Source organism: Oxyura jamaicensis, chromosome 21 (assembly GCF_011077185.1).
Source record: "Oxyura jamaicensis isolate SHBP4307 breed ruddy duck chromosome 21, BPBGC_Ojam_1.0, whole genome shotgun sequence".
In the NCBI taxonomy this organism is placed as follows: domain Eukaryota; kingdom Metazoa; phylum Chordata; class Aves; order Anseriformes; family Anatidae; genus Oxyura; species Oxyura jamaicensis.
In genome coordinates, this window is record NC_048913.1 from 6988867 (window position 1) to 7015928 (window position 27062).

Consider the following 27062-nt stretch of genomic DNA (forward strand, 5'->3'; position numbering starts at 1 on the left):
TTTCACTAGCTAAAATGCTTTTTGAAGATTTTGTTGGGAAATAATTACAATCAATCTAAAGGAATCAGGATCTTGAAACACAAGCTTGTTTGTAAACTGTGTCAGTAGCTCTGATTTCTGTTTCCACATGCATCTGACTTAAGGTGATAGGAAAATACTAGAGTAAGAAGTGGTTGGACTGTGCTAGCATAATTGCAGTAAATGCATAGATGCCTGCAGGTAGACTTTGCTAACGACTTGAAGGGTTATGTTTATACATTGGTCATCCTGTCTGCATTTAAGCCCGAGGGGAAGAAAAATGGAAATGAATTCTCCAGACAGATTTTCTGTTGTTGTTGTTGCTGGGTGACTTTTTAATATTGTTCTTTATAGATGACAGTGGCAAAGAGAGTTAAAGCAAATGTTTCCATGAGCTATCCTGCGGTTATATTTCAGCTGTTTTGCTGTTCTGCAGTCTTTTTTTCTTTGCCTATGTTATCTTTCACTTTACAGGATCAAGCGTTGCTAAGTAAAGCCATTCAGTATTTGAGTTCCTCAACCAGGGAAGGAAAGGACCTTGATCCTGAAGTGTTTCAGAGATTGGTCATCACTGCTCGATCCATTGCTATTATGAGACCCAACAATCTGGTCCATTATACGGAGTCAAAGCTGCCACAGCTGGAAACAGGTAGGCAAGTCTGGATTTTTCTTCAGCTTTCTCTTGTGGTTAACTGAAAATGTCTTTGTGGTATCTGGTTCAGTGTGAGAGAATTGTATTTGAAATCTGATAGGCCTGAGATGGTCTTTGTAATGGAGACATCAGACCCTCTTAACAAAAGCCTTTTTCAAAGAAACTTGGTGTTTCCCTGCATATTAATGCTTTGCTCTGCACAAGTATGACAGCTGTTCTTTGATCCGTACAGAGAGTGAAGAAGGGCAAGAAGCCCAGAAACATGCTGAAGGAGAAGGCTGCACATTCATTACCCAGTTGGTCAACCACTTCTGGAAGCTACATGCATCGAAACCCAAAAATGCATTCCTCGCCCCTGCCTGCTTGCCAGGTATGCTAGCTCTTCCTTTGCTATAGTCAAGGTTGTATGTTTTAAGGAAGCCTATTTTGAGCTTGTAAACAGAAAATTACTTGTTTCAAACTAGCCTTAAGTTGTTAACGATGCCATGCATGCTTTATAAGGTATGTCTCTGAATTCTGCTCTAAAACTTTTGTTCAAAAATAAGTATATATACTAGTAAGAAGAGACTGACGATTGATTTATTTATATTTGACTTCATGGGTGATTATGTTGGCGTTAGGGGATATTCAGTGGTGCTGGTATATGGCGCATGCAGTATTCTATATTCTGTACAAGATCGGTGTTTAAGCTCATTTTGGACTGAAGCTTCAATATTTTTGTGGCGCTAGCATTGTGCTTTGAAGTCTACAAATAAAAGATGCTTCCTGCGGTGTCTTGATCTATGTGCTGAAATGGAAAGGTAGTCGATTACAGTCCTACTTCTATTCCTCCTTAGGTCTGACTCATGTTGAGGCCACGGTCAATGCTTTGGTGGATATTATCCATGGATACTGCACATGTGAACTGGATTGTATCCATACAGCATCCAAGATCTACATGCAGATGTTACTTTGCCCAGTATGTAACCTTGTTATGCTCTGTATCAGCCCATAACACGAATAACATGACAAGAGTAAAATGCAGATGAAATGGTAAGATGAGGCAATACAAAATAGAGGCTTGCAGCTGAAAACATACAGCCAGAGATAGATGAAGGAGAAACACATCTCTCCTTGTACTTTAATAATGTTTGTCATGCATTAATGTGTAATAGTAAGTGTTGCTTTATGGCTGTTGGGAGAAACAGAGAATTTAGAAGGTAGGCAATGACATATACCTTATGTGAATCATGACCAATCACAAGTGTATTTTTGCCCATCTTTCCAAATACAGTGAATAAGAACTTAAAGCTTATGAAGTTTAATGATTACCTATTAACCCTCTAGGATCCTGCAGTGAGCTTTTCTTGCAAACAAGCTTTGATCAGAGTACTGAGACCAAGGAACAAACGGAGACATGTCACCTTGCCATCTTCCCCTCGCAGTAATACTCCTATGGGTATGCAAAAATCCATTCATCTTTGTCTTTAAGTGAGCACGACCTACTTCATTTGTCAGAAAAGACCCCCAAAAAGTAGTCTTTTAAATGGGCCAAAACTAGTCTTTCTTCTTTCTTTTCCTTTCTTCCCTCTCTTGCCTCCCTACAAAACTTTTTAATATTCACCTTGTCTTTGATATTCTAGAATTCAAAGGGGAGATCTCTCTGAGATACTCTGATTTCAGTGGCAGCACAGCTTGAGTATTTTATTGAGGCGGTAGTAATACATGCATATTTTCAAGCCTTTACATTATAAGTAACAAAAATATGCATGGACAAAGATTAGGGTATCAAATCTGCATTCAAGAGATGCTTCTTAGTGTAGATATGAATTGTAGTTGTCAGGGAATCTGTTGGTAGCTGTGAGTAAACAGTGGACGGGTTGTTATTTTTTTCTCAGCGCTGATTACCTTGTTCACGATATGTAAGGAAAGAGTGCATTTGTGAATTAATCCTTTTTAACTCAGGAGATAAAGATGATGATGACGACGACGATGCGGAAGACAAGCTGCAGAGCTCTGGGATAGCAAATGGTGAACATATCCGACAAGAAAGTCAGGAGCAAAATGAAGTTGATCATGGGGACTTTGAGATGGTGGTAAGTCCAGAGTGCTTCTCTTTGGAGACTTAAGTCTGCTGGGTACTTGGGTTTAGTTTAGTTATGATGAATCAATCCTTAGCGTTCCATTAGCTGGTGGTGGTTTGGCAAAAGCTCTTGTGTTTCTTCTCCACAGTCTGAATCAATGGTTCTGGAGACTTCTGAAAATGTGAATAATGGGAACCCTTCTCCCCTGGAGGCTCTTCTGGCTGGAGCAGAGGGATTCCCACCCATGCTGGATATTCCTCCAGATGCAGATGATGAAACAATGGTGGAATTGGCTATTGCCTTGAGCCTGCAACAAGATCAGCAAGGTAAGCTGTAAGCATTTCTCGGTAGTCAGGTGAACAGAATATGAGGAAACTGGGAAATAAGCAGAGCAGAAACTGTTGATGTGGCCAGCAACAAAGCAAAGGTAGTAGAACTATGAAATGTATGTGAAAGGCCAGAGTAAACATAGTTTGTTTGTGCGAAGATACTCATAGTTTGTTTTCTTCTTGCAGGGAGTAGCAGTAGTGCACTTGGACTTCAGAGTTTAGGACTGTCTGGCCAAGCACCAAGCTCTTCATCTCTTGATGCCGGAACGCTCTCAGATACAACAGCATCAGGTAACTGTTCACTGTGAGGAATATAAATAAATAAATAAATTTATATATAGTTTTAATCTAAATAATGATGTAAAATTAATTTGTAAATAAGATTTTGAAGAAGCAGTTATTGCCATTGGCTTCATGCATCTCTAATAGTGTATTTATGACCTTTCCTTGCTTTGAAAGACTTTCATTATGGAGTTCTGAGGAATTTATTTCCTCCTCTTAAAATTAAGCAGACAAAGTACATTATATTTGGTATTTCCTTTGCATTTATAAACAACCAGCCATTGCCATTCAAGTAAACTAGATATTTGTCAATCTGATCAGAAGGTTTCCTTCTCAGGTATCTCCCCACCACTGTTCTTAGCTGTCTTACGTGTACTGATGAACACTCCAAATTCCTTTTTGATTTGTAGTTAAAATTGACACAGAAACAAAAGATAAATCTTTGTGCCTTTTCTTTCATATGCAATTCTTTTGGAGTTATAATAAGACAGTGTTTTTACTTGTAACAGCTCTCTTTATTCTCTTAGCTCCAGCATCTGATGATGAAGGCAGCACAGCCGCAACAGATGGCTCAACTCTTAGGACTTCACCTGCTGACCATGGTGGGAGCGTGGGCTCTGAGAGCGGTGGCAGTGCAGTGGACTCGGTGGCTGGTGAGCACAGTGGTGAGTATCTCTTGCTGGATTGTGTCTGTGTATCTGATTTCTACAATAATATGACTTAACCAGCATTAAGTGGGGTGGATAATCCCTGGAAAAGAAGAAATCTGTTCTAAATAGGTGATGCCACGCATTGTTTTGCGGTTACCACCAATGTGCCCTACAGACGGAATATTTGCTCACTTTCAGAGTTCTCTAGAAGTGTGGAATAGTAGTTTTTGCTGGCCTGTAATAAATAACACAGTGCAGTAGCCTAGAGCAAGAATAAAACAGTTCACTATACTGCAGCATAAATTGGGATGGGATGGAAGTAATTTTCTTCTTTTTGCTTGGGACTGATACCCACGTAAAACTGAGCAAAAGAGAATGAAATAATGTATTTAAAGGCTGCCAGTAATCAGACTTCTATCAAAAACAATGTCCACGCTGCCTGTCCTGGATGGAACACCCTTCTTCTGACTCAGTTTACATTTATTGCTGTAGAATCAACTCAATTTGTGCCGCAAAGATTTGAGTCACAAACTCTGCTGGGGGTGTTACATTGCACTGGGGGAAAGATGCTCTTTCAAATTTTGAAGGTAACCACGAACATAATCTCTTTAGAACCGTAATTCCTAAGGGTAGTGCAACTTCATTGGTTGCTATGAAGAAGCAAGATGCACTTCTACTGATACTGTATTTCCCTTTCTTCTTTTTCTTTGTTTCTTTTTCAGTGTCTGGCCGTAGTAGTGCTTATGGGGACACAACAGCTGAAGGCCACCCTGCTGGACCAGGTAGTGTCAGCTCGAGCACAGGTGCTATCAGCACTACCACAGGCCAGCAAGAAGGAGATGGTTCAGAAGGGGAAGGGGAGGCAGAGGGAGACGTCCACACCAGCAACAGGCAAGAGGCTTTGTTTTCCTTTTCAAAAATCACACATCTATTGTGCAGGGTCATTGTTTGTAGAGGAGTGGACTGTAGGTGCTGAAGTCTATGAAATGTGATTTGCAACTTTGGACAGTAAAAATCAAAAGCTAATCTTACATCTGAAACAGAATAGAGCAAACTGTTGTTGCAGAGTGCCTCCCTTTGTGCATTGACCATGTAACATTACACTTAGGTAATGTGTCCTACAAAACTGCTACCTTTACAAAGTGATGAAAAAATAGATATGAGCCTATTAAACAGAAGAATCACTAAAATGTAACTCCGGGAAACTTGTGAAATTCATTGGTAAGGGGAAAAAAGTATGTACAAAAGTGCTAAGTACTTTGGGAAAGATTTTCAGTCTTCCATTCTATGGGAACAGATGCTCAGTCATTTTTACAGTGCAGTTTGGAGCTGATTTTCAGTTTCTAGATAGTTAAACTCTGCAAGTAGTCATGCTAGGCAGTCTGCTTCCGCAGAAAAAAACACGTGTCCGTTGTCTGAGTTGCTCTGCATCTTTCATACTGCTTAAGTGTAAAGTCTGAGGGAGTCTGCTTCTGTTTGCGTTAATGTGATCACCTTAAGACTTCATGATTCTCTGAGTGTCTGTGCTAACTTGCAGTGCTCTGGTGGTAATCCTCTTGGGGCTAAAATTGTTTGCGATGTGTCTGATTCCTGCCTTCTGACTTCCTAGGCTGCACATGGTCCGGCTGATGTTGCTGGAGAGGCTGCTGCAAAACTTACCTCAGCTCAGGAGTGTTGGAGGAGTCCGGGCCATTCCTTATATGCAGGTAACTGAGGAGGGCTCAGGAGTTAAGCCTTAATCAAATAATTAATCGCTGCTACTACTCTCAGGTTTTTGTTTGCGCATGCTTTTCCCTTTATCTTTCCTTCCCGGTCACAGTGTGTGAGTCCCTCTCTAAAGCGTTCCATCTGTTGCACAGCATTCCTTACCCAAAGAGTTTTGCTAGGCATATACCCTTTCTCAACGTGGTGTTACTTTTAACTGATGAGCCTAAGGGATAAAATCCTTGAATCTCTATATATCTGGGAGGGTCTTCCACATTTGTACTGAAAATTCATGCTAGGGAGTGGTGTTGCAGGCAGAATTTGGGAAAGAACATAAATTAATCAAGATAAAACCTGTGCAGAGGTTTTGTGAAAGATAGTCTGTATCAATCTTGAAAACGTGGAAGCTGTCTTCTGTTAATTCTCTTACTTCTGTTTCCAGGTCATTCTGATGCTCACTACAGACCTAGATGGAGATGATGAGAAAGACAAGGGAGCTTTAGATAACCTTCTCTCCCAGCTGATTGCAGAACTGTGCATGGACAAAAAGGCAAGTTGCAGTATGAGCACACAATCTTCAGTTGCTCCTTCTAGACAAGGTTTCTTCCCATGGAGGAATTAGATGCATTGCTGTATAGCTCAGGCTTTTTATTTCTGTTAGTTCATTTCACGTAACATAGAAAAATCCTCACCTGTGCCTGGTTCCAGCATTAGCAAGTGAGCACGGAAACTTGCTTGCCTTGAATTCAACTCTTAAAACAGTCTTGATTGATCAATGACGTGCAGTCGACGTGTATACATTTCCATTTCTGTAGCTCTTCTCCGGCACCCAGCCCTCTGTCTAGTCTTAGGAGTTGAGGAATTTGGGCTGCTTTTTTAGTATTACTGTTTGGGCTTAAATTAGAAATGCTTTGTGAAGATCAGAGCACTGAAATTCAGATGCTTAGGACATGATGCTCAGCTCTGTAAGTAAGCAAGCTCTCTCTTTGCAGGATGTGTCTAAGAAAAATGAACGTTCTCCTGTGAATGAAGTACACTTGGTGGTAATGAGGCTGCTTAGTGTGTTCATGTCCAGAACTAAGTCAGGATCCAAGTCTTCCATTTGTGAGGTATGTTCTTCAAAATGCTTTTTCAGGAGTGTGGTGTGGTTGGGGAGTTTTTCTTCATCAAAGATGGTATAAAAGCCGGTACTTAAAATAGCTGGTGTAAAAGTGAAAAATAGTTAAAAGTCCTTCAGAAAAAGTTATGATGGGCCTGTAATGTTACTTAACTTATCAATAAAGATCTTTGCTGTAACTCACATGGAGGAAACCAACACGGGAAGATGTCTGGATTCATTTTATGCACAGTTTGTTCTGTGCTAAGGGCAGAACATTAGTGATGTTACTTAAAATGCTCTGGCAGATTTTGTGTTGCATCTTACTGGTGCTGAAGGGGTTAAAAGGATTTGTAATGTGATTATTGGGAAGCAATGTGCTGCTGTGTCAACGTAAAAGTCGCTAAGAGGATTCCTTAGATATTTGTTGCTAAAAGGTACAGTAATAAGGCATAAAAAGCAGTATGTGTGGTGGGAAGGAGATTAATAAAAAAGCATAGAGGTTAAAAAATTTAGTCTGAACTGCATCAAATTTTAATGAGCTTATGAGCTGTGGGGTTTGTTTGGATTTACAGGGCTGCTTTAATAGTTTTATTTACAGTAGCTTTTTCTCCAGCCTTTGTTATTCAGTTGAGCTTCCCACAGAAATCAAAGCTCATCGTCTTGCAGAATGCAGGTGGAGCAATACCTGGGTGGAGCAGAGCCTCTGAGCAGCATCTGCATCAGGGACTCTTTCTCTACCAGAATTCACCCTCAGCTGGCCAAATCCCAGATAAACAAATAGAAATCCCAACTTTAAAAAAATAAAAATAAAAAAGGGGAAAAAAGCCCTAGTCGTCTAATCCATAGCTCAGTGGCCTCTGGCACATGTGTCGAGGGGAGATTAGACTTAAGAGGAGATTTTATTTGTTTTCCTTTACTAAGCGCTTGTTCAAAAGAGTCTCTGTAAATGTTTGAGTTTCTTTTCATAAACATTAAAAAAAAACAAAAACCAAAAAAAAAAGAACCTCAAACAAACCGCAAACTTAAAAGCTGCCCATAAAGTTTAATTTTTTAAAAAATGCTCTCTTATCCATACAGTCAGCAAATGCCATCTGATTGTCACAGCTTCCCTTGCTCTCCTGACATGGTGGTTCTCAGGTGCTCTAGTAATCCATTTTCTCTTTGTTTCAGTCTTCCTCCCTCATCTCTAGTGCCACTGCTGCTGCATTGTTGAGCTCTGGTGCTGTTGACTACTGCCTGCACGTGCTGAAGTCTTTGCTAGAGTACTGGAAAAGCCAGCAGAACGACGAGGAGCCTGTAGCCACAAGCCAGCTCCTGAAACCTCACACTACTTCTTCTCCACCTGATATGAGCCCTTTCTTCCTCCGTCAGTATGTGAAGGTGAGTCGTGCCCTATGCCATTAGTGTTACGTGACCTGCGTTAAAGGACTGCTGCACGGGAGCAAGTAAAAGCATCTTTAGAGAAGTGGATTCTGCTCAGTTGTGCAATTAAAATCTGTTCCCTTAGTGTGTAGAGAAAATTACAACTGCTGGGTTCTCCAGCGGGGCAGCCCAGCTTGCTCCATCTCTTGCTGCCTGGCTAAACGAGGCAGTTCTGTGGAGCTGCTGTCGTTTTTTCTGGTTCAGGTGTTAATGTCCCTGAGGGGAAGCCTCAGGCTTTTGTTTATCAGTTGGGAATGTTTCTTCTGGTTGCAAAGGTACAGCAGAGTTTTGGTTTTAGAAAATAAACGCACCCTGTAGCTTGTCATGACAGCACAGTGGGAGTTCTCAGTGGCAGGGCCTGACTGATTTCTCTCACTTTCAGGGTCATGCTGCAGATGTTTTTGAGGCCTACACTCAGCTTCTGACAGAGATGGTTCTACGGCTGCCCTATCAGATCAAGAAGATTGCAGACACAAACTCCCGCATCCCACCTCCCATCTTTGATCATTCTTGGTTCTACTTTTTGTCTGAGGTGAGAACATGATACACCTGCAGGTTTTAAGCTGAAAATTCCACTGACATTACCTTACTTGGGAGACCTGAGGAATTTCATAGGATCAATCTCTGATTCACATCTGATTTTTCTCCCCCTTGAAAGAAGGTGAACAACTGGCTTTGTCACATTTTGTTTTTATAGATGACAAAGAATAGTTTTCAGAAGCAGTTTCACAATCACACAGCTCAGGATGCTGCCTATTGCCGTGCAGTGTTTCTTCTGCCTATGACTTGCTTTTATGGGTGACTTTACCTTAAAGCTGACTGATTCCTTAATGCATCTCCAGTATCTTAGCTTTTTGCAAGAAAACATGTTTTTGTTGGTGCAGGTTGCCTACTCGTGAGTTTGCAGTGCTGATGTTGTAAGCTTTTCTTTATCTAGTACCTGATGATCCAGCAGACTCCCTTCGTGCGCCGCCAAGTCCGCAAGCTTTTGCTCTTTATCTGCGGATCAAAGGATAAATACCGCCAGCTCCGAGACCTCCACACTTTGGACTCCCATGTTCGTGGAATCAAAAAGCTCCTAGAAGAGCAAGGCATTTTCCTTCGTGCCAGTGTGGTCACAGCAAGTTCAGGCTCTGCGCTGCAGTATGATACATTGATCAGCTTGGTAAGGAAAAGCGGGCAACTGTACTTGGAAGAAGTGCACGTTGCACTTACGTAAGATGTCAGTAGTGAAAATACTGATGTGGCATTTAATCCTATCTCATTGTGCCTTTCAGATGGAACATCTAAAGGCTTGTGCAGAGATCGCTACGCAGCGAACAGTGAACTGGCAGAAATTCTGCATTAAAGATGACTGTGAGTTCTGCCTCTGAGACAGCAGAGGGCATACATTACGTGCCTTGGTTTGAATCAGGACTTCTTGGGTGGGGAGGCTCAGCAGACAAAAAGAGAGGGACACAACTTAGAGTTTTGGGTAGGACTGAACCATTTCCGTTACTCATTGTCACAGTGACCTAATTGCATCTCTTCCCTAGCTAAAAAACGCAGTATGGTTTACTGGGTAGCTTACTAGAAGATGAATTATGAGATCTTTTTTGTACTGCTGTTATTCCAGCATGTAAATTGGGATGAAACACTTTGCCTTGTTGTACCCAAATGTTATGTTTCCTTAGTGTAGGGATGGGAATGTTCTTTAAGTCAGTGGGATCGTCCTTGTCATGATCAAAGGTGGTTTGTGGTGGTGGTGGTTTGGTTTGATTGTTTGGAGTGGGTTTTTCTGCTTTTAATGCAGGCAACAAAATTTCTCTCTTTTCTCTGCAGCGGTTCTCTATTTCCTCCTTCAAGTCAGCTTCCTGGTAGATGAAGGAGTGTCACCAGTTCTCCTGCAGCTGCTGTCTTGTGCTCTGTGTGGCAGTAAAGTACTGTCCATGGCTTCATCCTCCGGATCAAGCACCTCTTCCACCTCTGCTCCTGCAGCATCAGGCTCTGGGCAGCCAGCCACACAGAGCAAATCCTCCACGAAAAAGAGCAAGAAGGAGGAAAAGGAAAAGGAGCGAGAGGGTGAGCTGCTGCTGGGGCCAGTTCTGTGGTTCTTTCAGGGATGAAGTTTGCTCCTCTGAGCTTTTTGTACCACTATTTAGACAGAACTCCTTGTTTCTCGTTGTGGTAAATAGTACTGTTGTGAAGGGGGCATGGATCTTGGCAGGGGCACTTGCAAACTTCAGCTGCATCTAGGAGAGCGGTTTTACTGTATGTAGTAAAGGGGTCAAAGATGAAGTAGTATGCCATAAGAGTTGGGGCTGAAATTAATGAGTATTTATTAACTTGAGTGGGCTTTAAATTGTCCAGTGGAAGTTGCCTGTACCAGTGATCACGTAGCTTCCACTTAAATTGCTTGTCCTGGGATGTAGGAGGTTGAAATGCTCGTGGAAATTAAATACTCTTGATGCACACCTAATTAGCTCTGCTCTTCAACGGTTATGTTCAGACTTGTTTCCTCTGTCTGGCTTGTAAGCTGTGTTGGAGCCAAGGCTGCTTCTTAATGGATGCCCAAATTCTTGGGAAAGTAATTAAGCTTTCCTGTAAAAGTCATGGGCATAAATTCTCTCCTGGCTTTTCTTCAGGAAACTATTTTGGCTTTCTCTGACAGACGATTCTTTGTGACTGTTTTCACTGCCCTATTATTTCTGCTTCTCTTTATCAGGATGTGTAGCACGTTTCTCACATCCTTACTGGCAAGTGTTCTGGGAGTTTTCTTTTGTATTAGTCAGAAGCTTTAGCTTATGTTTAAAATAATAATAAGAATAATTAGAGGAATATTGAACTTGCTTGTTGACTTAACCACAGACAGTTGCCTCCATTATCTGTATGATCTGTATCCATTATTCTTTACGATCTATAGAATAGGGAACTGGCTAGCCTGTGAGGCACTCTACTCATCTGCTTTAAGTCTGTCTTGTACTACCCGGTGTCCCCTAGGTGAGGGTTCGGGCAGTCAGGAAGATCAGCTGTGTACAGCTCTGGTGAACCAGCTGAACAAGTTTGCTGATAAGGAGACCCTCATTCAATTCCTGCGTTGCTTCTTGCTGGAGTCCAACTCATCCTCCGTGAGATGGCAGGCCCACTGTCTTGCACTCCACATCTACAGGTGAGCTGGGAGGGAACCTTTCTGAGCCAATCTCAGCTCAGTTCTGGAAAGATAAAAAAGCTCTTTCCTGTGGAAGAGTTAATGTTTGAGCCTCTGTCCTGAATGCTTCTGAGACTTGCAGATAATGACATCACCTTGAGTTGCTCACACTATTCTGCAGTTGTTGGGGCTGGAGATGTAAGTTGTGACTTACACGTTACCGGTCAACTTGAGTTCTCATCTGCAACAAGCATTTTATGTCTGCCTTCAGAATCTGGCTCCTGCCATCTACAGGAGTAGGTGTTTGTGGGAGAGTGAATTTCTGAATCAAGTGCAGGCTTATGCAATTAAAAAGGTGGGAGTTACATATGCAAAGGCAGACTTCAGGGTGCTGAACTACTTCATGAGTCTCTTGAGATGCTGCAAGGCCTCTGCTTTTATTTCAGAGAGTGCTGGAATACTGCTGTTGGCAAGAAGAGTTGAGATTTGACTCTGAACTCTCATATATAGCGGGATAATAGTTACAACGTTTGGTGATCTGTAGGATGTATTTTCCTTCCCCCATATAGTTATCTTGTCAATACAGCTGTTGTCAAAATAGCTATCTCAATGAGCCCGATTGATCTGTAATCTATCCAACAGGAACTCTAACAAATCTCAGCAAGAATTACTCCTGGATCTCATGTGGTCAATCTGGCCAGAACTTCCAGCCTATGGAAGAAAGGCTGCCCAGTTTGTAGATCTCCTGGGATACTTCTCTCTGAAAACACAGCAGACTGAGAAAAAGGTACAGTGCCTTTCTGGAAAGGTACATCATCTGAGGCCCAGCCAGTTACAAATTTTGTTAGTACTTGTTTATGGTACTGCAGGGACAGATTTTCTGTCAAAGCAGCTTCTGGTGGAAATGTTTTCATTCCCAAAATTTGAATGTTAAAAAGGCAGACTCCTTAAAAAAAATGAGGATTGGGGATTTTTTTTATTTTGTTTTGTTGTGTTGTGGTTTTTATTTTATTTAGAAGAAAAATTTTCCTTGGGAAATCTGCTGGTTCCAATTTATAGATTTTTTTTTTCAGCTCTTAGAAATTTTGTAACTGTGACTTTTGAACAAAGGAAGTGGTGGGATTTCTTAGGGGACCAGTGGGCTGAGAACAAACAATTTAGATGCACTGATACTTGTGTATGTGTTTGTGAAGAGCTGGGAATACCCTAGGAATCTTGGCAGGCATTTGCGTTGGCTCTGACAAATAGCGCTGTTATTGTGGTAAAGGTCTAATTTTAGGATCCGTTACATTTCTGGTTAATGACTTAACCACATAAATTCCTGTGGGTATAGTGCGTGCATCTTCTGGGGGACCTAGCATGCCACAAGATGAGTAATCTTTGTCTGTGTAGCAATTAAAAAAAATGCTGAGAAGACAGTATTTCCTAATTGTGTTTCAGTTGAAGGAATACTCCCAAAAGGCTGTGGAGATCCTCCGGACTCAAAACCACATTCTCACTAACCACCCGAACTCCAACATTTACAAGTGAGTTTCTTCTTTCTTTGATCCATTTCACTAAAGGAGCTTTTCAGCAGAGAAGCTGCAATCCACGGGGGAATACACAATTCTTCTAATGAAATTGTGGTGGAGGAAGGACCCCCACTGAGATTACATACTTGCTGCAGCTGGCCTTGAGAGAATAGCAGGCTTTTTTCTGCCGTTTAAAAAAATAAATTGTATGTGTGATTGGCAGTAGGTTTTTTTTCCTTTTTCTTTTTTTAAGGCAGTAGCTTTAGTTTTTTTTGTTTGTTTGTTTTCCTGTTTGGTAAATGTTATAAAATAGTAGGAACGGTTGGAGAACATAGTTTTGCAGAATTATGTTTTGTGTTCTTGGTCATATCTTGACTGTTAATAATTTTACTGAAATGCTGCCTAATGAAAAACAACACTTTTCAATCTGGTGCTGGCAATTACAGCTAAACTAAACTCTTCAGATTACCTGAATGGCTCACGCCTAAAACAAAGTGAATACCAAATTCCATAAGTTAGTTTTCTTCCCTTCATTCCAGCACACTCTCTGGGCTGGTGGAATTTGATGGCTATTACCTAGAGAGCGATCCTTGCCTTGTCTGCAACAACCCAGAAGTGCCCTTCTGCGTAAGTACCTGTTGTCCTTACCCCTTTCCAATTAATTATAGGGATCCCAACCTTTTACAGCAGCCTGACTTGCTGTTTCTGTATTTCTGGGATATGATGATATTGGCAGAGTGTCCATGGCTTTGGTTTTTGTCTCCTCAGTATATTAAGCTTTCCTCCATTAAAGTGGACACGCGGTACACTACCACTCAGCAAGTGGTGAAGCTGATCGGCAGCCACACCATCAGCAAGGTGACGGCGAAGATAGGAGACCTGAAACGCACCAAAATGGTCCGAACCATCAACCTCTATTACAACAACAGGACAGTGCAAGCTATAGTGGAGCTGAAAAACAAGTATGTTCATCCGTGGTTTTTGTGTGCAAGCCTCTGAATTTGATGTTACGATTTCTGGTGAGGTGAATAGGTTGGATTTGTTCTGGCCATTCTGCACGCAGTTTGTTTCATCTTCCTGGTTCATTTTAGGTAACGTTCCTTCTTACACTGTTACTTACCACTGTCTGTCCACGCTGAGTGGGATTGTTCTGAATCTCCTACAGGAATTTGTTGAAGAAAAGATCCAAATGTCACCTAGAGCTTGAAATATGCCTGTAAAATGTGTGTACACAAATTTTGTACAAGCTCAGTTTTAAGCACTAAGCTTTATTGTTTGGAAACCAGTATTAATACCAATAGCACCTTCTGGGGAGTTTCACTCAGAAATGAATTTGGACCTTGCAATGCATCCAGAAATGCTGAAAGTGTTAACGATACTTGCTTGAAACCATAGAGTAGAACTAAAATTAGGAGTTGGATAGCCTAGCTCTCGACTGCTGCTTTACCCAGGAAAAATGCTCCTTTTTAATATATTGCTCAGTCTGGAGCCAGTTCTGCTTATATGCTTTCCCTTCTTACTTCTTGAGATGTTCTCACCAGAATCAGATCTCTTTGGCTTAGGGATTAATCTGTGCCTGCTGCTTATTGCTTATTTGAAGTCTTAATCCTCTGTGACATCACAAGTGGCTGCTGTGGAGAGGATTATGATGTCACAAAGAGAGGATTCTGACTTCAGGTTGAGAATAAGCAGTGGGAGCAGATGAGATCTTAAGAAATAAATATCCTGTTTTCATGCAAATGTCTTTACTAATAAAAAAAAAAACGGAGGTGAAAATCCCTAGAAAATGTCTGTAGAATTAAAGTTTTTCCATGAGGCATCAACAGCTCTTTAATCCTAAACAGTCTCTCTCTATGAAGAGGATAAAGGCTTAAAATGTATTTCTGGCTACATATCATGTCAATACAGAAGCTAAGGAAGCGAATCCTAGAACTGCTCTCCATTCATCCCATTTAAAGTAGATTTGGAGCTGAGGCGGTTGTGTTTGGCTTCCCTTTGTGCGTGGGCAGGAGGGTACTTCCCCGTTGAAAAGCGATGCGGCTTGCTTTTCTTTCCCAGGCCAGCTCGGTGGCACAAAGCCAAGAAAGTCCAGCTGACCCCAGGCCAGACGGAGGTGAAAATCGACCTGCCGCTGCCCATTGTGGCTTCGAATCTGATGATCGAATTTGCGGATTTCTATGAGAATTACCAGGCTTCCACGGAGACCCTCCAGTGCCCTCGGTGTAGCGCGTCTGTCCCAGCCAACCCGGGGGTGTGTGGGAACTGTGGTGAGAACGTGTATCAGTGCCACAAGTGCAGGTACGTCATCCCAGTCCCTCCCCACCGAGCCAGCGCCGGGGCTTTATGGAGCCCTTGTGCTGTTGCCCGTGTTGGATGTTCAACAAAATACCCCGCTATTTAAATGCGTGATTCTGGTTAATGCAACTGCACAATCAAATTAGTTGAGAAGTATAAAACAGGCTTACAGGGATTTAATGTTAATACAGGCTAACAAAGGAAACCTAATATGACGGTACTGAAAGAACACAGAAGTTTCAAATCAAGCCCTCAGAAGTTTAAAAAAGAAAATTCCCAGAAGGGAGGTTATTTTTAGCCTGTCTGTCCAAGGGTGTGGGGCTGGAGTTCAATTAGATGGTTGCAGGGGGCTTCCCCCACAGGATCCCTGACTTAATGTGCAGGATGGACAGTACTCACTTGGCTGTTCAAAGCTGTTGTACTCTCCTCATTCAGAGCAGGGCTCAGGGCGTAATTTACTGTGCACTATTCAAGCTTTCACTACTGTATTACAAATCCTCCTCTTTTGTGAGTTTTGTCTCCCCATCTGAGGTCTCTTCTCCCCTCATTGTTGTCCCATATTCCTCTCAAATCCGCATGGGATTCAAGGTGTTTAACAGATCCTTTACACAGATCAGCTGATTATTGGTTGAATTATGGGAGCTATAAATCAGTTCGTGTCGTGCTGCTCTAGTCTGCAACAGGATAATAAGTATGCTGTCACCAGTCCCACTGCAACTGTGTAGAGAGTGAAAGCTATTCAAAGCCTAGACCTTACAAAATGGTTTCTTTTTATCTGTGTTCTTGTAGAGGGCACGATGCCCCAGTCTGACATTCTGCTGGGAATTGCTGTAGTTGAAGTAGAATTGTTAGGAACAAATTCACATCTGTTTCTGCTTACTGGCCAGAATGTGGTACCCCTTCTGTAAGGATTTTTGGTGCCTGATTTGGAGCTTTTGATTCTCATGCACAGCATGTATTTCAGTCTTACTGTTTCCCCAGGACAGTTCAGTAGCTTGGGCATTTTTGAGGGCCATTCTTCCCCTTTACATAATGAGTGCATTTGCAGCTTGCTTCCTTCATTTTCTCGGTTATTTGATAAGCTTGGCTGTTCTCATACCTTTCTGGCTTGCCTTTCAGATCCATTAATTATGATGAGAAGGATCCCTTCCTTTGCAATGCCTGTGGGTTCTGTAAATATGCTCGCTTTGACTTCATGCTGTACGCGAAGCCTTGCTGTGCAGTGGATCCCATAGAGAACGAAGAGGATAGAAAGAAGGTGAGGCTAATAGCTAATTCGTTAATGAAATGCTCTCTCTCTTGGCCAAGTCAGCAGTTTAGGGACATCAGAGGCCCATCTGTCTTGTAAGTAACATGGAAATCAGTGCTCCTTCAGCACTTCTCACCACCCCATGTGTTTCCCTTAATTCTGGTGATCTCACAGAATCCTCATTCTTGTTTCCGGCATATTGAGAGGTATAGAATACAATCCCTTATTCACTGTCTTGATCCACTAAGTAGATTATATTTCAAAGACATTATTCAGTTCTTTACTTACAAACTAGCTATCTAGTACTGCATCTCTGTCTTTCTGTGGTGGACACTGGACACCAGAACAATACTTGTGGCAGAAGCAAGGTACAGGATCACCATGACAAAGCTGTGCCCTCTGATTATACTGGCGGTGTAATTTGTCAGGTTTTCCAAAGGTATTGTGGCAAAGAGAAAGCCTGGTAGCAGATTTGCTTTGTGAATATCTGTAGGAGTTTCTGTGGCTTTTGGGAGCAAAGTGCCAATGCTTCCCTGTTGCACTTTCTATCAGAAGAATCTTAGTAGGTGTTTTGGTACCTGGACTTCAACATGTGGCCACCATGACTTCAAGGAGCCCGTGTACCCAAAGCCTTGCAGTTAGCATTGCTTTTCATTAACACAGAGAAAGACAAAAGACATGGGAAAACCTGGAGAGTTGTATTTCAGGAGAACTAACAATCTTGTCTGAATATCCTTTCTTCTTTTATTCATAGGCAGTAACAAACATCAACACTCTGCTGGACAAGGCTGACAGAGTGTATCACCAGCTAATGGGACACCGACCGCAGCTGGAAAACCTCCTGTGTAAAGTGAATGAGGCAGCTCCTGAAAAGCCGCAGGTAACAAGGGACAAATGAATGTTGCACAGAACCAGCCCTTGCAGGAGACAGGCTTGCGGGACACTGGCCTTTATACTACCAAGGACAGCTAAAGATCCTTGCCTCAGATGCTGTTCTGCAGCAGTTAGTTTTGTGCTCTATAAGTGATTCCTTTTGTTTTCTCCTCTCTTCCAGGATGAATCTGGTAGCAGTGGAGGGATCAGTTCTACCTCAGCTAGTGTGAACAGATACATACTCCAGTTAGCCCAGGAGTATTGTGGTGACTGTAAGAACTCTTTCGATGAACTTTCCAAAATCATACAGGTATGATGTGCTTTAATTTGTATGTGGGCCTTGTGGTTTTTTCTATCACCAGATACAGTGCACGTCAGAAGTAGAAAGTAAGATGTTGCTGTTCTGCGTTTAATGAAATAGATAACAATAAGTGATTGGCTGTATGTTTTCAGGGAAAAAATAACAAAACAATAGTTTTTAAAAGCTATGCTTACCGTTAGTACTATGGAGTCACATTTCCAGTGTTAGATTTCACGTAATATAGACAACAAGCTTTTAAACAAAACAGATAACTGGGTCACTTCTCCTTTTCTGTGTTTCCAGAAAGTATTTGCCTCTCGAAAAGAGCTCCTGGAATATGACCTTCAGCAGAGAGAGGCAGCAACGAAGTCCTCACGAACCACTGTCCAACCCACGTTTACTGCCAGCCAGTATCGTGCCTTGTCTGTTTTAGGCTGTGGCCACACATCATCAACAAAGTGTTACGGCTGTGCTTCAGCAGTCACAGAACACTGCATAACGTTGCTCCGGGCTTTGGCAACTAACTCTGCCATCAGGCACATCCTTGTGTCCCAGGGCCTTATCCGAGAGCTCTTTGACTACAACCTGAGGCGAGGTGCAGCCACCATGAGGGAGGAGGTCCGACAGCTCATGTGCCTTCTGACCAGGTAAGGTTTGGTTCAGCCTTCGTAGCCCTGCAACTTCCAGTGAACTCTGGAAGGTTGCGTTCTTGTAAAAGCACAATTGTGAAGGAGTAGCTCTACAGGGGAGATATCTTCCATCAGCAAACTGTAGACCATGACTGCTTGTTGTACATTTGTCATTAGCTAAGCTGAAATCCACGGAGCTTTTGGTATTTAGTGTGAGCACACCATAATACTGTTCTTTTTTTCCTTCTGGAATTAGGGACAATCCAGAGGCCACACAACAAATGAATGACTTAATTATTGGGAAGGTTTCTGCAGCTCTGAAGGGACATTGGGCAAATCCAGACCTGGTGAGATGTTTTCCTATTTCTTTTGTCTGACCCTCTGCAACTGCTGGTGTATTCTAATAGTTGCATCTTCTCAGTTATCGTAGTCCATTTGTAATACAGAAGATGTTTGTGTCTTGATAGGAATTAAGGTAAAGCACAAAATTACGTGATAGTAAATGCCTGAGTTTCCTCACACAGATATTCCTATCTTGGCTGTTGCTTGCAGCTCTCTCAAACAGGTTGCCAGTTGTCCCAAATGGAAGTGGGACTAACCTTACTTAGATGTACGTGTTTAAAACCTCTATTTTTTAAAATACCTGAAGGCAAAAAGGACTGCTGTATCACCAAGATTTCTTAAGCCTCTCAGTGTGTCTGTCTTACAGGCTAGCAGCCTCCAGTATGAAATGTTGCTGCTAACAGACTCCATCTCAAAGGAAGACAGCTGCTGGGAGCTCCGACTGCGCTGTGGTGAGTTCAAACAACGAATGTGAAAGCTTTATTTCAAAATGCTATACCTAGGTCTGTGCACTCTAGTAAGATTTTAAGGGAACTGATCCTGATGCAGATAGTTTGTGGTTAGGGTTAGAAGGGGAGTGAGCGCCAGATAGCTTTGTCTCGGGGTTATTGAAGCAGGAGTGCTGAGAAATAGAAAAGTGGAGGTGTAAAGGCATGGATAACTATGCTAGCCAAAACAGGACACATTGCTGTTTCCTTAGTATTAAAAAAATTGTTTTCCATCCATGGCTCTGTGTGATAGCTTTGATTGCGAATATGAGGTCTTACCTAATTCTAAGCAGTTCTGATGTGCTGTACAGAGCTGTGGAAGGTGTCCCATGAGCAGATCTTAGTGGCACGAACATTTACATCTGTCTTTCAGCTCTCAGCCTGTTTCTGATGGCAGTGAACATTAAGACTCCGGTGGTTGTTGAAAACATCACCCTCATGTGCCTGCGCATTCTTCAAAAGCTGATCAAACCACCTGCTCCAACCAGCAAGAAAAACAAGGTATCACCTTAGATGCTGAGCAAAGCATCTGGAAATGATCTGATTAAAGTCTGGCACACCCATCTCAGTGATGAACAGCTTTGTGAGGAATCTGGGGCTTGCTTTTCTGGTCACAGGAAAGAGGACAGGCTGTGTTTTCCTCAAGAATTATAGAGCTTTTTTTGTTTATAAGGATGTGCCTGTGGATGCTCTCACCACGGTGAAGCCTTACAGCAATGAAATCCATGCACAAGCTCAGCTGTGGCTCAAGAGGGACCCCAAAGCATCATATGAAGCTTGGAAAAAGTGCCTCCCTGCCAGAGGTAGTTCTGTGTTTTCAACTTTGTGCAATTTTGTGAAAGAACATGTATGTCCTTCCAAGTTTAATAAGGAATATACTTCTATAGAGTTGTGTTGGTTTCTGTCCATCTGATACCATCTTCACACTTAACTGTATAGTCCATAGAGATTGCGGTACTGCCCTTTCTGGGCTGTGTTGCTCAAACCTTGAGCAGAAAATGCATTGTGCCTGAAGATAATCAGCGGAATATCAAAAATGAAACTTGCTGTTTATCTAAAATGATACCAGCCAACTGAAAAGTTAACTGAATGTGCTGAGAGGCTGGGGGAATTTACACCTGGCTTGGAAGTGAGCATAGCTCCACATAGAAGTGAAAAGGGCAGCAGAAATAAATGAGAAGCTACTCAGCATCTCAGCTGGAATTTGGAGTATTCCAGTATGAAGAATATAAAAAAAAATATGATAAAATATAATGTCAGTTTGCTGTTAATAGTTGCAGGCAGTTCTTGAGCTGTGTTCAGTATTGCAGGTACAGATGCCAATGGGAAATCTCCTAGCAAGGCAGAACTTCACCAGCTCTATTTGTCAGAAAAATATGTCTGGAAGTGGAAACAGTTCATGAGTCGCCGTGGGAAGAGAACTTGCCCTCTGGATCTCAAGCTGGGACACAACAATTGGCTGCGACAGGTAACTGGGTGTGAAAGTTCCCGTGTGATGCACTGGTCTGTCAGTTCCGCAGGGCAGAGTTGACCAACATTGGTAGTTTGCCGTATTTTGTGCACTTTACACATCATGATATGAACAGGAGATATGTGGGGAGACTATAAGTGAGTTAGGTTTGCAGCTTTGTTCCACAAAAATGCTGTTCGTGAACGTTAATCCAGTAATTTGCATGTTTTTAAGTCTCTGAGCCTTTAATTGCCACTGTGCGTTACCTGTCCAGTAGCTGCATTTTGACTACTGAATTTTCATGGGTCCTGTGCAAAGTCTTTCCTTCCTTTGTATGTGGATTAGTGTGTTACCTACTTAGTGCATTAATTAAACTTTTTGATGGAGAACTAAGTAGACATTCTCACAGAATCAAGTCTTCAGAAGAACAAGAGAGCGTTGCCTCTCGGTGTCTCTAGGACACCAAACTGTCCAAATGTCTGCTGTGTCTTTTTAGAAAAGTATCACTGCTTTATCTCTGCACATCAAATGATACCATGTTTTAATGCTCTTGCCGTAGGTGCTTTTTACTCCAGCCACTCAAGCTGCAAGGCAGGCTGCGTGTACCATTGTGGAAGCTCTGGCTACCATCCCTAGCCGTAAACAACAGGTCCTTGATCTTCTTACAAGGTATTTCCATGATGCCACCCTTGGCAGCTCCAGGGTTATTTTTCTCTAGTTCCCATGAGAACCATTCCCTTCTCCCAGTTTTTATCACCCCTCTCCTTATTATACTTCTGGTTCACATGTCCTTTTGGGGCTGGATTCTTAAACTTAATTAGCTGGGATGGTACTGTTTAAATAATACTTTTTTTTTTCTGCCTGGCAGTGTGTATTTTCCAGAGGCAAGCACAGGGTGTTCAGCTGTGGGGACATTTTTTCTGCCTCTTAGACAACAAAATAGAGAACTCTCTTCTAAGTACTGTGACATAACCTAGTGCAACTGATGCTGTTAGCATAGTTGGTCACCTCCTTGTTGGGACGAAGTGTCACTTTAGCAGTAACTAATGGATAATGGTAATGTTAGCTAGGAAGGACAAAGAATGAGGATAGATTGCTGGAGCCTTTTTCCATCTTTCGTTCTGCAGTGTCCTTAAGCTGTGAATGCAGCTTGTGGTTGTCAGTTTGTGTTTCTCTTTACCAGCTACCTGGATGAGCTGAGCATTGCTGGTGAGTGTGCTGCCGAGTACCTGGCGTTGTATCAGAAACTCATCAAACCTGCCCACTGGAAGGTCTACCTGGCAGCCAGAGGAGTTCTGCCGTATATTGGCAGCCTCATCACTAAGGTACGGACCTGTATGAAGGAACTAAGTAACAGCAGAAAACTTGTCCCTGGCCTGTCAGTTGATTTGCCTTCTGTGTTTTGAAATCTTCACCTCTTTGTTCAGTTGCTGACCCTTGCTAGGTTTGTGAAATTCATACTTGTTCTGTCATCTCTGAGCAGAAACAGCTACAGTGGTTTTAGTCCAGCAGTAGCAGGCCTCTGTGTACGCTGACTTCCACACTGACTTGCACACGGTAATTAACTGCTCAGTGGGCAGCTGTGCTAAGGGGTATAAATATTGCTGCGCTGACTTGGCACCGGGTTCAAACGGGAAGCTGCCTTAGGTGCCAGAGTGGACTCAGAAAGCCCTTAATGACAAGGGAGGATCAGGTGTGCTACCATTCCGTGAGTTTGAATTATGGCCTGTTGGAGAAGAAACGCATTTAAGCTGCAGTCTTCAAAGTCAGGTCTCAATGGTTTACTGGTGAGAAGAAGCAGTTGGGTGCTGATCCCAGCTGCCCTCCAAAGAGGGAGACACCTCCCAGTGTTAATGGTGGCCTTAAGTCCGTCATGGAGGGCCACTAGAGCAAAGCAGTGATAAAAACCACGAGGTAGGTATAGAGATAAGATAAAAAGAGGATGTTTGGGTCAATTTTTTTCCTCCCTTTTCTCCTCACTGCTTCAGTGCAGTTCTGGTTTCTTTGTGGTTGGCTCTGTTTCTTTGCTATGCTCTTCTGCACCCTGCGGGTCAGCGTGTTAGGTTGCAGTGTGTTAAGTGCTCACCAGCTAGTTATTAATGGCGTTTGTTGTCCTAATAGGCTTGTTAATTATTTTCAGGAAATAGCTCGTTTGCTTGCCTTGGAGGAAGCAACACTCAGCACTGATTTGCAGCAAGGATATGCACTGAAGAGTCTCACAGGTATTTGGTGGCATCAGTACAACTCACGTAGTAGGATTAGAGATGAGGGTGATTGTTCTTCTCTAACAGCATGTAGCAGAATTTCAGAGAAGTGGTTCAATGTTTTGCAATTGTTAGTATTGGATTTTTGCTATCCATTTAACATTCAGTCCCTAAATAGATTTTTCCGTAACAAATCAAACACTCTCCCTCACTTCCTTGAATATCTCATTGCTTTATAGGTCTTCTCTCTTCCTTTGTGGAGGTGGAATCCATCAAACGACACTTCAAAAGCCGCCTAGTGGGTACAGTCCTAAATGGTTACCTGTGTTTGAGAAAGCTAGTGGTACAGAGAACAAAACTGATCGATGAAACTCAGGACATGCTCCTGGAGATGCTGGAAGATATGACAACAGGTAAAGCCACGTTGCTTCCATGAATCCAAACTCTGGGTCAATCAAGATGAAAAAGCAAATAGCTACAGCCACATAAAGAACTTCTTACTAAAAGACTATAGTGAAGTGGGTTTTTTATGGCTTGGACCTTATAATATTTCCTCTTATAATATTTCCTTTCGGCACAGAAATGGTAAATATCATTCCTGGAGCTGTCTCCTACCTTCCAAGATTTCAAGCCTCCTCTTATTTATGGGATTGTTTTCCTGCAGCCCAAGCATGTAAAGAGGGTTGTTTCCTACTAAACATACCAATAAATAGCTTTTCATCTTCTGGGAATGTAAAAGAAGGCAGTAGAGTTACTGTGATTATTGCATATGCATTTATTGTGTATGTTGAGTTAAAAATGGAATTCATCAAACTGACTCTTGTGTCTCTTTTAATACTCCTGTTCCTTGGCAGGCACAGAATCTGAAACCAAAGCATTTATGGCAGTGTGCATAGAGACTGCAAAACGTTACAGCCTTGATGACTACAGGACTCCAGTTTTCATCTTTGAGAGACTGTGCAGTATTATCTATCCTGTAAGTATGCAGATAGCTGCAGCATAACCTATAAAATGAGACTTGCTTGTATATTGTCAGAAATAATAGTCTACAATAAATATTGATTTCATAAGAGCCAATATAGAACTGTAGTAATACACTGTCCCATTTTGGGGTTAATATTGAGGTTTCCTGCTGTGGCATGCTCTGCGCAAAGAAATGAGAACCAGTAGTATTTCTTCATGTTAAGGAATTTGCTTATTATGTGATATTAGATGTTCTGTAAAGTTCTACGTTCAATGTAAAACAGGATGCACTCGTGGTGAAAGTACTTAAGGTTCAGGGACATCTTGTCACTGCTAACACGACAGTGCAGGAATTTGGCTAGGGGAAAAATTATTTACTCTGCCTCTTCTACTGTTCTTCAGGAAGAGAATGAAGTGACTGAGTTCTTTGTAACGCTGGAGAAGGATCCCCAGCAGGAAGACTTCTTGCAGGGCAGAATGCCAGGAAATCCCTATAGCAGTAATGAGCCTGGCATTGGGCCACTCATGAGGGACATCAAGAACAAAATCTGTCAGGACTGTGACCTGGTAGCTCTGCTGGAGGATGACAGTGGAATGGAGGTGAGGCTGCACGAGTGTGATTTCATGCACAGATGCGTGGGAACTCCATTTCTAGGCAGTCGATGATTGCTAACACAGCGATGCAATGTGAGCTTGTTCTGCACTTCTTATTTCTTCACTTTCAGCTTCTAGTGAACAATAAGATCATCAGTTTGGATCTGCCTGTGGCCGAGGTCTACAAGAAGGTGTGGTGTCCTACTAACGAGGTATCTATTATCTTTATATAAGTACATGTTAAGCAGCACAAAGCACCTGTCATTTATATTAAAATATATATATTCACAGGAGTCAGGGTTTATTTCTTGACATATAATTCCTTCGTATCATTGCTCAGCACCTTTTTGTGCTCTCTTAGGATAGACTGTTACTCAACTCTGCAGTGTTAAGCGATTTAAAAGCACATAATGCTGACCCAGGTGAGTGTATTGAACTTGCCTGTGTAGTATACCAGAAATCTGACCTTTGAGTAAGATTTTTACTTTCTGTTAGGTAAAGGACTGAACTTTGTGTCACCGCCTTTCAAAGCACATTTCATGCTCCATATACGCCTGGCAGTTTACTGCATGTGTGCAGACTGAAACACCAGATCGCTCCATCTGTCTGCACTTCAGAGATGAAGCCAAATTACTTCCGCAAAGAGAGCATCTAACGTATCTCCACATTGCTTTGCACCTCTGCTCTTGTGCTTTTCATTCAGGGATCTTCAAAAAACTGACAGATTCCCTCCTCCCAGTTTGCTCTTAGTAGTGGATATTGCCTGTTTTTCAGGTAAAAGAAAGGGTCACACAAATCTTAAGGGACTAGTCCACCGTGTCACAGTAGGCTTGTTGGTGAGATGCACGAGGTCCCAAACAAGCTCTTCTTGTCTTGTGGTCACCAAAATAAACTCCTGCTGAAGAGGAGTCCACCAGAGTAATTCTTGCCTGTTAAGAATACGTTCTTTAGAGGCACTGCTAGTAGTATGTGAGATCATAAAAGAGGCAGGTTTGTCCAACGTTCTTCTTCATTCCTCGTTTACTCTTGGATTGCTGTCACCTTTGACTGCAACCTCAGTAGTTCTCAATGGCTGAAAGTGAACTGTTTGAGTTTGCTGTGCTTGTGGGGAAGAATTCTGATAAACTGCCTGCTTTCAGTAATTTGTTATGAAATGGGGAAAGGTTCTGATCAAACTTCATTTAAAGAACAAAAAATCACTTCTGTGCTGCAAAATCAAGCCCAAAGCTAGGAGTGGAAACTTTTTGGTAAGTTATCAACTTGAATAAGGAAGTGAGATGCAGGTCTCAAACTGTAAAGTCTTATTTGAACCCTAATTGAGTTCCCAAGGGAAATGAAAGCGTAGCACATGCTGCCCCAGCCCACGTGTGTGCTCTGAGCAGGGAGCTGCAATGCCTACGAGACACAGAGCGGTACCCGACATGCTGCTCTCCCGAGATGCAGTACTGGCGGGGAAAGGCAGTTTGCTCAGCATTACTGTCACTGTGCAGCTTTCATCTGTCTTCCTTTGTGAGCACCTCTGCAAAGCACTTCTGGAGTGGCAGCACACGTTCCCTAGGAAATAGACAGGCTAACAAGAAAGCAACCTCAGGCCCCTTTTTGTTTCCCTTGTCTCTCACTGGCTTTTTTTTGTTCATCTGCCACTTTACCAGGGCCCCTGTGGTGTTAATTGCGGGTCTCTAGCATGGCCTTTGAGCAGATCTTCCTCCCGGGGCTTTCCCTGTGCTTATGTATTTGCTGTGACATTAAGCACTGCTTATTCCATATTAGGCTTAGCGTGCTCTCTGACAGGTTTTCTCTTGCAAGGTCTCCTGCTCCCAAATCTGGGATTTTTCTTTTCTGCTTTTTATTCAGACCTATGGATTAAAATGGAAAGTTCAGTGATATGCAGTCCATATCGCCAGCTTGAAATGCATCTGGAAAATTAGCACTTTCCCAGGGTAAAAGCACAGCTGGCCCTTTGGTGGCTTTGGCTGTATCATTGTAGTTCATATACTGTCTTACTGAAAGCTCATTAAATTGGCTTTTACTCCTCCTCTTCCATTTTCCATCACTGCAGATTTAATCTGTTTGGCAGCCGTCATCCAATTAGCCTCTCTTGCTTCATTTACTGGGCTGTGCCCGCCCCCTGTATTTTCCAGGTGTGTTGTGGAATACCTTTGGAGGAAAAAGTTGCTGTGAAAAGCAGTTTCTCTAGAGCTGAATTCGCGATTTGCTTGGCTACATCTTTCACTAGTGCTAAAGGAGGAGATACATGAAGGAAGAGTCTGATTGTTACCAGACTGTCCATCTGACTGGCAATGCCAGGAAAAGCTGGACAAACCGATAGATGATTTATTGAGGTTTTGGCAGGTAATGGCTTGACTGTTTGTTTTTAATTAATCTCAGTGAGGCATGAATGATGAGGGAGTGAAAGTTTTCTCCATGTTATCATCTGCAGTCCAAACACTGTGGTCAGGTGTCTGCTGCTGTACAGGACTTGTAAATACATGTCCACAGAAGCATAGTTAATATAATGCTCTCCTTTCTTGCAGGGGGAACCAATGAGGATCATTTACCGCATGCGAGGTTTACTAGGAGATGCAACTGAGGAATTCATTGAGTCTCTCGACTCCACTACTGGTAATGCACTCGTCTCCTGGGATTAGATTTGAAATCTGAAGTTTGCTGCAGAGCAAGGACACTATTATCCTCACAGCAGCAGGCTTAAAGTTGATTGATGTTTCTTTTGCTACATTTACCTTCTTCACCTAGAGTGGAGAAGGATTTTAACAATTCTTTAAGTCTGTACTTTAAATTTGAACACTTGCATGGCAC

The 27062-nt window shown here is 42.3% G+C and overlaps 1 protein-coding gene across 5 annotated transcripts in view; it reads left to right on the forward strand.

Moving 5' to 3' along the window:
- Positions 1-27062, forward strand: part of UBR4 (ubiquitin protein ligase E3 component n-recognin 4) — a 76272-nt gene that overhangs the window by 34866 nt on the left and 14344 nt on the right. For 2 of the 5 annotated variants that reach the window (XM_035344550.1, XM_035344553.1), the window contains 40 exons: positions 493-667; positions 903-1040; positions 1507-1628; positions 1997-2108; positions 2615-2745; positions 2882-3059; positions 3249-3353; positions 3854-4009; positions 4717-4885; positions 5604-5700; positions 6141-6248; positions 6691-6807; positions 7968-8177; positions 8602-8751; positions 9157-9384; positions 9497-9575; positions 10041-10280; positions 11199-11367; positions 11989-12133; positions 12787-12872; positions 13397-13484; positions 13626-13819; positions 14916-15155; positions 16272-16410; positions 17156-17281; positions 17456-17584; positions 17879-18222; positions 18461-18551; positions 18914-18998; positions 19408-19535; positions 19708-19837; positions 20345-20502; positions 21044-21153; positions 21668-21809; positions 22625-22706; positions 22928-23101; positions 23543-23664; positions 24054-24251; positions 24377-24457; positions 26780-26867. In XM_035344550.1, the coding sequence (XP_035200441.1) occupies positions 493-667; positions 903-1040; positions 1507-1628; positions 1997-2108; positions 2615-2745; positions 2882-3059; positions 3249-3353; positions 3854-4009; positions 4717-4885; positions 5604-5700; positions 6141-6248; positions 6691-6807; positions 7968-8177; positions 8602-8751; positions 9157-9384; positions 9497-9575; positions 10041-10280; positions 11199-11367; positions 11989-12133; positions 12787-12872; positions 13397-13484; positions 13626-13819; positions 14916-15155; positions 16272-16410; positions 17156-17281; positions 17456-17584; positions 17879-18222; positions 18461-18551; positions 18914-18998; positions 19408-19535; positions 19708-19837; positions 20345-20502; positions 21044-21153; positions 21668-21809; positions 22625-22706; positions 22928-23101; positions 23543-23664; positions 24054-24251; positions 24377-24457; positions 26780-26867 (5764 nt within the window). The remainder of the gene's footprint in view (positions 1-492; positions 668-902; positions 1041-1506; positions 1629-1996; positions 2109-2614; positions 2746-2881; positions 3060-3248; positions 3354-3853; positions 4010-4716; positions 4886-5603; positions 5701-6140; positions 6249-6690; positions 6808-7967; positions 8178-8601; positions 8752-9156; positions 9385-9496; positions 9576-10040; positions 10281-11198; positions 11368-11988; positions 12134-12786; positions 12873-13396; positions 13485-13625; positions 13820-14915; positions 15156-16271; positions 16411-17155; positions 17282-17455; positions 17585-17878; positions 18223-18460; positions 18552-18913; positions 18999-19407; positions 19536-19707; positions 19838-20344; positions 20503-21043; positions 21154-21667; positions 21810-22624; positions 22707-22927; positions 23102-23542; positions 23665-24053; positions 24252-24376; positions 24458-26779; positions 26868-27062) is intronic. The other 3 variants (XM_035344551.1, XM_035344554.1, XM_035344552.1) reach the window with 2 other exon arrangements.